Source organism: Otolemur garnettii, unplaced genomic scaffold (genome assembly GCF_000181295.1).
Source record: "Otolemur garnettii isolate 467f Iridium unplaced genomic scaffold, OtoGar3 scaffold00175, whole genome shotgun sequence".
Classification (NCBI taxonomy): Eukaryota; Metazoa; Chordata; class Mammalia; order Primates; family Galagidae; genus Otolemur; species Otolemur garnettii.
In genome coordinates this window covers 1,671,514-1,680,645 of record NW_003852570.1, presented here as the reverse complement: position 1 = coordinate 1,680,645, position 9,132 = coordinate 1,671,514, and the positions used below count along the sequence as shown (strand labels likewise).

The 9,132-nt window shown below is 35.5% G+C and overlaps 2 protein-coding genes across 4 annotated transcripts in view; one reads left to right on the top strand and one right to left on the bottom strand.

The window, feature by feature from the left end:
* Positions 1–279, top strand: part of PGK1 (phosphoglycerate kinase 1) — a 22,580-nt gene extending 22,301 nt beyond the window's left edge. Inside the window, exon 11 of the mRNA XM_023519455.1 lies at positions 266–279. Coding sequence (XP_023375223.1) covers positions 266–279 — 14 coding nt within the window. The remainder of the gene's footprint in view (positions 1–265) is intronic.
* A 2,534-nt stretch (positions 280–2,813) lies between these two features.
* The window catches only part of TAF9B (TATA-box binding protein associated factor 9b), a 12,455-nt gene continuing 6,136 nt past the window's right edge, over positions 2,814–9,132 (bottom strand). The window contains exons 6-8 of one of the 3 annotated variants that reach the window (XM_003800451.3): positions 8,587–8,697; positions 7,000–7,159; positions 2,814–3,000 (exon numbers count right to left, since the gene is read on the bottom strand). In XM_003800451.3, the coding sequence (XP_003800499.2) occupies positions 2,904–3,000; positions 7,000–7,159; positions 8,587–8,697 (368 nt within the window). In that variant the 3' untranslated portion in view covers positions 2,814–2,903. Of the gene's footprint in view, positions 3,001–6,385; positions 7,160–8,586; positions 8,698–9,132 lie in introns of those variants that run through there. The other 2 variants (XM_023519454.1, XM_023519453.1) reach the window with 2 other exon arrangements.

Below are 9,132 nucleotides of genomic sequence, written 5' to 3'. Positions count from 1 at the left end.
AGGTAAAGTCCTTCCTGGGGTGGATGCCCTCAGCAATATTTAGTACTTTGCTGCCTTTTGGTTCCTGTGCACAGCTGCTAAGTCAACTTAGTGTTTTCTGCATCTCTACTTGGCATTAGCTGAAAACCTCCTTCAAGTCAAGATTTAGCTATTGTCCAAGAGATGCAGTGCCGGGAACTTAGAAACAGTTGCACAGCATCTCAACTCATCTTTCCTGTACCCTGGATTTGCCTATATTCTTTAAGATCCTGTTTGAATTTCTTAGTGACTAAACCATGAATGCACATTTATATTTGGCCTGTTAAAATAAAGTGAGTTGTGTTAGTTAGCTTAGTTCTCTTTTTGAAGTAGCTTATTCTGATTAGCTTTGTCAGTGTTTCACTACTCAGCATGGAAACAAGAGGAATTCCAGTTGAAGGTAGGGAGACAAAGTCCATGATCTGTTAAATAAACAATAAAAGTATCCATTGAAACTGGGATGTTTTTTCTGTCATACTTTGTTAGGAAGGGAATAGAATCTTGAAGGAGGGATCAAATACCTACAATTCTTATTTCTCCCTTCCTTCTCTTTTTTCTTCTTTCTTTCCTTTCTTTTTCTTTTTCTCTGAGACAAAAAGTCTCACTCTGTGGCACTGGCTAGAGTGCCACAGCCTCAGCCTATCTCACAGTAACCTGATTTTTCTGGGCTGAAGCAATCCTCCTGCTTCAGCCTCCCACATAGCTGGGACTATAGGCATGTACCACCACACCCAGCTAATTTTTCTATTTTTAGCAGAGACTGGGGTCTCACTCTTGCTCAGGCTGGTCTCAAACTCTTGAGCTCAAGGGATCCTCCTGCTTTGACCTCCTAGAGTGCTAAGATTACGGGTGTCTGGCTCCATTATTTTTGAGTATAAGACGTGGAGCAGCGGCAGTGAGGAGATGTGGTGATTAAATCGATGTCTACTCTTTATTTAGGGCCTACTTCAGGGCAGATACTGTGTTGGTGCTTTATTCTAAATACTATTTTTCAGTTATACATCATAATTTTTTTTTATTAAATGATAGCTGTGTATATTAATGCAATCATTGGGTATAGTGTGGTGTTTTCACATACAATTTGAAATACTTTCATCAAACTGGTTAACATAGCCTTCATGTCATTTTCCTAGTTATTGTGTCAAGATGTTTATATTCCACTTTTAGAAAGATTCACTTGTACCCTTGTAAAATAAACCATAGAGGTGATCCCTTCAATCACCCTCCCTCCGCCCATCCACCCCCACCCCTCCCCTCCCCTCTCCCCATATTCTTAGGCTATAATTAGGTTATAGCTTTCACATGAACGATATAAATTAGTTTCATAATAGGGCTGTGTACATTGGATACTTTTTCCTCCATTCTTGAGATACTTTGCTAAGAAGAACATTTTCTAGCACCATCCATGTAAACATGAAGGAGGTAAAGTCTCCGTCTTTCTTTATGGCTGCATAGTATTCCATGGTATACATATACCACAATTTATTGACCCATTCGTGGGTCAATGGGCATTTGGGCTTCTTCCATGACCTAGCAATTATGAATTGGGCTGCAGTAAATATTCTGATACAAATATCTTTGTTGTAATGTGATTTTTGGTCTTCTGGATATATACCTAATAAAGGAATTGCAGGATCAAATGGCAGGTCTATTTTTAGTTCTCTAAGTGTTCTCCAGACGTCTTTCCAAAAGGGACGCATTAGTTTGCATTCCCACCAGCAGTGTAGAAGTGTTCCCTTTTCTCCACATCCATGCTAGCATCTCTGGTTTTGGGATTTTGTTTCAAAAGTTAAGGCTTATAGCAAGCAGACAAGTTACATCACATTCCTATTTGTGATTCCTACTCCCAAGAGATGACTGATTTCAACTTAGAAGTTTTTCTAAGCTGGGGATGGTAGCTCATGCTTGTAATCCTAGGACTTCTGTTGGAGGCCAAGGCAGATGGATCTCTTGAGCTCAGGAGTTCAAGACAAGCCTGAGTAAGAGCAAGAACCTGTCTCTACTAAAAATAGAAAAAATCAGTCAGCCATTGGGGTGGGCACCTGTAGTCCCAGCTACTGGGGAGGCTGAGGCAGGAGGATTGCTTCAGCTCAGGAAACTGAGGTTGCTGTGAGCTATGATACCATGGGATGACAGGTGAGACTGTGTCCAATAAATAAATAAATTATAAATAAACAAGTTTTTTCTGATATTTCCCTTCATGTTTGTAAGTATTATGTTTATAATAAGCTTCTTTATTTTTTTAAAAAAGAGATGTCAATTTCATACCATGGAAGATTTAACTCTCTTACAGTCTCTCTTCCATATATATATACACTTATTCATTTTCCCAGTATAGTTTTGTAATAATTATAGATTAGACCAAAAGTCTACATTGTGATTATAAATCCTATTTACAGCTGAGTTGTGTACTATGCTATGATTATATTTACTTATTTAACTTTTATTCTCTTTGACATTCATAGTTTTAAAGTAATTGCTTTCTCTTTTTCTATGAACACCTGTAACTGATTATTCTCAAATCTCCAGAAGTATATATTCACATATATTGAAAAAATTTTAATTTTTATTAGAGACATCCCAGCTGGAGTCCTTCCAGCTGTTCCTCCTCTAATTTGTACTGGCTGCCTTCTAGGTTTGCTTTACAGCTATTGCTCTGAGATTTCCCATAAACCTGCCAGGTATTACTTTCATTTCCTATAATTTTCCCTTCCAATATCTTTCTTGTCACTTTAATGGAGTTTGGGAGAATTCAGAGATAGACATGATTTGAAAACAGAAATTCCGTACTGGGCATTTTACACACAGAATTTCACCTTTATGGATAAAGAAATCATTAAAACTCTAGGACCAGGATCACAGAGATAGTAAGTAACAGCAGAGATTCAAATCCAGGTTTGTCTGGTTCCAAAGACTGATGATTTTTCATTGTGCTTCCCTCCCTGATACGATGCTTCTAGACTAGGACTTCTTTGCTTAACCCTGGATAGAAAAGCAAAAGAAAATTTTGGTGGTTGCTTTAAACAGAAAACAAATTTTTAAGTAATCATTTTTGCTTAGTTCATTTGTATTTTAGTTAATACTGTCCCCATATTTGTAGTTAGTTTTAAATTGCATAAAGTTTCTGTGTATCTGTAAGGGTACTACTCTACACTGGTTTGAGAAGCAGGAATTTTAGCCCAATCTTCTTTTGTAGGAGGCCCAAAAGATGCTGGTCACAGATCTAGCGAATTAATGCTGCAGCTGGGTTAAAACTTTATCAAACTTTTTTCCCTAGTAATTATCTTTTCTCCAACAATTTATTTCTAGTGTACAGAGGAATTAAAATTATATAGTAAATACACATAAACCCAGTAGCTACACGCTGTAATTGCCAACATCATCTATCCAACAATCCCTAATTGTACTTTTTAAAGTACTTTCTATTAAACTCTGCTTCCAAGATCTTCCCTCATTTATTTGGGCTGTTAATCCAGAGAATGGATGGAAAAACCCCAATGATAAGTTAGCAACTAGCCAAACACTTGAATACCTGTTATGTGCTGTGGACAAGATGGAGGGAATATAAAATAGCGTTTATGTACTGAAAGAATTTACACCTAGTGGAGAAAGATAATAGATAATGAACAGCTTATGAGCATATCAACTAGAATAGTATAAGGATGTGCTTTCTGATTTAATGTAGAATTATGAATTGTTGGTTACATATTGCAGAGGTTTATGCTTTTAACCCTAATATATATGTATACACACACACACACACGTGCTTATATGCAGAAAAAAATATAATCCCCATGTCATAACGTAAGAATTCAATCTGTTTTTAGGTCAGTGTTTCTTAACTCCTTTTCATGTCCAAAATTTTCCTCAAGCACAGGAGTTGAACATAATCAAAACCCAAAAGGGTATATAATGATGGCTTTCTCAGTCCCCTAGCTACCAATTTATTTTCTTTCTAGAGCAGTAGTTCTCTACCTGTGGGTTGTGACCCCTTTGGGAGTCGAATGACCCTTTCACAGGGGTCACCTAAGACCATTGGAAAAAACATTTTTGAAAAATACATATTTTTACACACATGAAGTACCAACAAAAATAATTTTATGATTGGGAGTCATACAACATGAGGAACTGTATGAAAGGGTAGTGGCATTAGGAAGGTTGAGAACCACTGTTCTAGAGCTACTTAATATATATATTAAAGTATATCCCTGTATATATAAGCATATTAAAATAAAAATGGTGGCATATACTCCTTTGTACCTGCTGTTTTGATTATTTACTTTCCTACCTCTTGAGTACTTCACTGTAGACCTGGCTTATACCATAGTGTAGATCTCTTCCATTTCCCTCTCATGCTGGCTATATTCCTATATTCACACTCAGATCATTCACACTTATTTCCTATTTGTTGTAAAGGAAGAACTGGAGATGACATGTCTTCACCCCATTCACCATCAGTATACCTGTTAAAAATTCCACCTAGAAGTTGAAGGATTAGAGCTGCCTTAAGTCATTCTTAAAGCTAGGTTTAGCTGGAAGCAATGAGGTAATGGGGAGAGCTGCAAGGTAAAGCATACTTCATCTGAAGCAGCCAACTACTTGCCTCCTGACCTATTAAATTAATGAACACTCACATTGCAACCTCTATTACATGTATATGAAAATTCCCACCAAAGACAGAGGATGGTATGGCTTTAACAGATTTAAGCCCATATTTCACTCATTTTCATTTTGCTTTACTATGAGTCATGTAGAGTCCAAATAAAGCAAGTAGTTCCCTGATACATAATCAATTCATCCATTAAACAAACTTTAATTGCCTTTTGGCCCTCAGAGTTACTGGGCCTTGGTCATTTTCCTTGAATCTCTTAAGTCAAAAAGGAAATAATGATAAACTCAAATTTTTATTAATAACCTTGGAACAAATACATTAATAATAATTCCTTAAAGTTATATAGCATTTTACAATTTTAAAAGAATTTTCACTTATACCAATTAAATCCTCACAACATCCCTGTGAGGTAGGCAGGGTAGGTTTTATTTTCCTTTTATTAGTGAGGAGAACAAGGCTAAGAGGTAAGTATGGTCACACAGGTGGTAAATGATGAAGCCAGGACTAGAAAATAGGCCTTCTGACATGCTGCTTCCCTGAGAACATTCAAGTAACAATACCCTATTCATATATGGACATTTTCCTCCTGTGATGTTGGTTAGATCTGTTTTTTCACAATTGACATTGCCTTTTCTTAATATCCCAAACACTCAAACTGCGATGAGACATTTCTTGCCTGTTACTGGACTATTTCTCAGATGTATCAAAGACTATCCTAAGATGAAACTTCCCTGGCTACAAATTCTAAATTATTATGTGAACATTTATTTTAGAAAATTATGCAAAAGTATATTGAGCTTAAATAGCAACAAAACAGGTCTTTACACTCTCAAAAGGTTTGCGGTCTTTCCCAATAAGATTTTTTAGACATGCATAAATGGAAAATAGGGAAATACGTTTGGCAACATTATCACATTACTGAGAAAGCTATGTAGAATATACCTATATGCAATCACATCACACTAATTTGTTTCCTTTTGTTGGCCTTCAAGAGGATGGAGAACCATTAATGTTTACTTTTAGGTTTGATCTCCATCTTACGTGTGACATCTCAGCAACAAGCTAGAAAGAATAACCTGAATTATCCATTAGGAGGGTCCAAGAAGTGGTGATTAAAACATAGGCGTGCAGTAGACAGGGAAGAAAAAACTTGGCTTTTCAGTGGTTTTGCCGAGGTCCAGTGTAAATATTTATCAAAACAGATTTTATGCTTTAGTATCTATTAAATTTAGAAATGTGAAATATGGTAGAGTTATCAACTGGGAATACAAGACTGAAACTGAATGTAGCTGATCTAAACCTACCTATCCAAAAGCACCTAAAGCTCAACAGGTAGAAAAGGCAAGGGATAAAACTCAACTGGTCTGGTATGAAGTGGAAAAAAGCAAAAGCAAACTCTCAGGTTAAAGTAAACCACAGGCATATAAAGCACATTTAAAAAATATAAAAATGAGGCTCAGCACCTGTAGCTCAGCAGCTAGGGAGCCGACCACATATATCAGGGCTGGCGGGTTTGAACCTTGTCTGGGCCTGCCAAACAACAATGACAACTGCAACAACAATAAAAACAGCCAGGCGTTGTGGCGGGCACCTGTAGTCACAGCTACTTGGGAGGCTGAGGCAAAAGAATTGCTTAAGCCCAAGAGTTTGAGGTTGCTGTGAGCTGTGATGACATGACACTCTTCCAAGGGTGACATAGTCACAAAAACAAACAAACAAACAAAATATATATATAAATGAAATTGAGTTGCATTATCAGGAATGACATTTTTAAAATTCCAGTTATGGCCTTTTAAATTTAAGAGCAATGGGGAGAAACTTAAGCTTATGGGGGAGAGCAGAAAATGACTGGGATCTAGAAAAGGAGGTGGGAAGTTAGGGAAGACCAGTGACCAATTTAAATACATTAAAAATGGATTTAGAATTCCTCTAAATCCATCCTTTTCAAAAAATGTTTACTAAGGGGAGAGATTGGTCAAAAGCTAGTGACATGAAATGTGACTATCTTACCTAAAATATTTAAAAGGAGCTTATAAATTATGTTTTTAAAGATCAGTCCACTGATCAGGCTGTAGAACCAAATGTTAAGTGCTGCTGTCAGTGATACATGGCAGAAACCTGCATCAAAAAATAGAATTGTCATAGTAGGACTCAACATTAATGAAACAAGTACTTAACCTTTTCTAATTTAAGCCTAATAAACATTTGTGCTTTTACTAAAAAGAAATCTAACAGTTTTAACTAATGTGAAAAATATGCAGCTACGTTTATTTTTTTAAGATAAAACTTGAGGTTTATAATGTTCTAGTTCAGTAGCCTGGGCTCAAAACCAACTATACTGTTGAAATGCAGCTAAACTATATCCTTACAGAGTGTCACTGTTGTCATCATCTTCATGTTTTCTCTTCAGTGGGTTTGACTCATTGGCCATGTTCTGTGATGAAACCATGTTGGTAGTAATAAGAATATTTTTGGGCCCAATCATTGAAGGATTAATCAGAACATTTTGTACTGCAGTTGTTGCAGGAACTGTAAACAGACAAGAAAGCCCCCACAAACTGAATTATCCAGAATCTAAACATGGGGAAAAGTATACAACAAAGCTAAATATAATTTTAAAACCAATTTCAATAGCATGAAGTACAACTAAATTGTAGAAGAAATTACTCCTACTGCATTAGGAATAGAAGTAATTAAAAAAAACTTTATTATTTCATTTATTTACTTTTATTTATTTATTTATTTATTCATTGTTTTTGCAGTTTTTGGCTGGGGCTGGGTTTGAACCTGCCACCTCTGGCATATGGGACCAGCGCCCTATCTTTTGAGCCACAGGCACCCCCCTCATTTATTTACTTTTAATTGAAAAATAATTGTGTATACTTATGGTGAACAATGTATTTTGATTAATGTATACATAAAGATTAAATCAAATTAAACATTACCTAGTATAAGGTTAAAGAAGCTGTATCATAATTTACTTTAATTACCTAAAATTTCAATTAGTACTTAGTCATGGGAAACAATGAACTGGATTCAGCAAGCAACATACTAAAGGCACATGTTAAAGGTCAAGAATCATGCTTTTCTTATGAGTCAATATTTTATATAAGTCTGTGGTTAGGTTTCAGAATATATATAAGCTAAACATATTAATTAGCAAACTATGCCATAACAGAATTCTTGTATTATTCCAACACATTTATATCATCTCCTATTAAGTTGAGTAAAGGTACAATTTTCACTTGAATTTACATTTTGGAATGCATACATATATTCGTCACTAAGTTGTATCAATTTCTTGAGCTTTTACCCTAAGTATTTTTCTCTGAAGATGCCCTAGATTTGTGGACCACAACTGTTTAGTTCACTGTGTTCTTTGAAAATTTGACAAGAATGTTGAAAGCTCTCCCCTCCTAAAATGTTACATATGCTGTCGTTCCCCCTTATCTGTGGTTTTGCTTTCCACAATTTCAGTTACCAGTCAACCATGTTTCAAAAATAGGTGAATACAGAAGAAGGTATTTTGAGAGACAGCATTCATATTAATTTCATTATATATTGTTATAATTGTTCTATCTGATTATTAGTTGTTAATAATCTCATACTTTGCCTAATTTATAAACTAAACTTTATCATAGATATGTATGTATAGGAAAAAATGCGGTATATATAGTGTTTGATACTAATCGCAGTTTTAGGCATCTACTACACGAGTCTTGGAATATATATATATTACCTGCAGATAAGGGGAGACTTATCATACTGTATGTAAAATTATATTCAATTTTTGATGGCTTATAAATAGACCCCTCTGAAGAACCCTGATTTGCAGCATTATTTTTTACCTTCCTTTTGTGATATGAGGACAATCTAACTTTTGCCATAGGAACACAAACTGTTCTACAATTGGAAATTATTTATAAATTCTGTTTCCCCTCCCCAAATCACATTACCTGGTTTGACAGGTGCAGTCTGAGAAGGTGGAATCTGCATGGTAAATCTTTGGCTTGCCACTGACACTGGAGTTGCAACTTTATTGGGGATAGATACTGTTTGTGGGGTTGCTGTAGTTATAATTAACAGACCATATTAGTTAGATAAAGATTTCTATTCTGCATTCCTTAGATTACCAGAAACTACCTTCAAAGCACAAGGAACTAATTAAAGATGAGAAAAAAATCACTAGAAATAAGAGCAAAGTAACTTAAAAAGCTTATAAGCTTGTTTAGATGCTACAACATTCTGTGTAGTGTTCTGGTAAAGAATGTGGGCTGTGTAGCCTACCTGCTTAACTTTGAATCTAGGCCCTATCATCTATCTACTGGCTGAATGCCATTTTGCAAGTTATTTAAATTTTTTGTATCTCAGTTTTTCCCATCTGTTACATGAGGATCATAGTACCTATTTCATACAATTCTTGTGAGTATTAAATAATCCATGTAAAGCTCTTCAAATAGCATCTGTTACATAGTTAACACTGAATTTTAGCTAGAAGACGA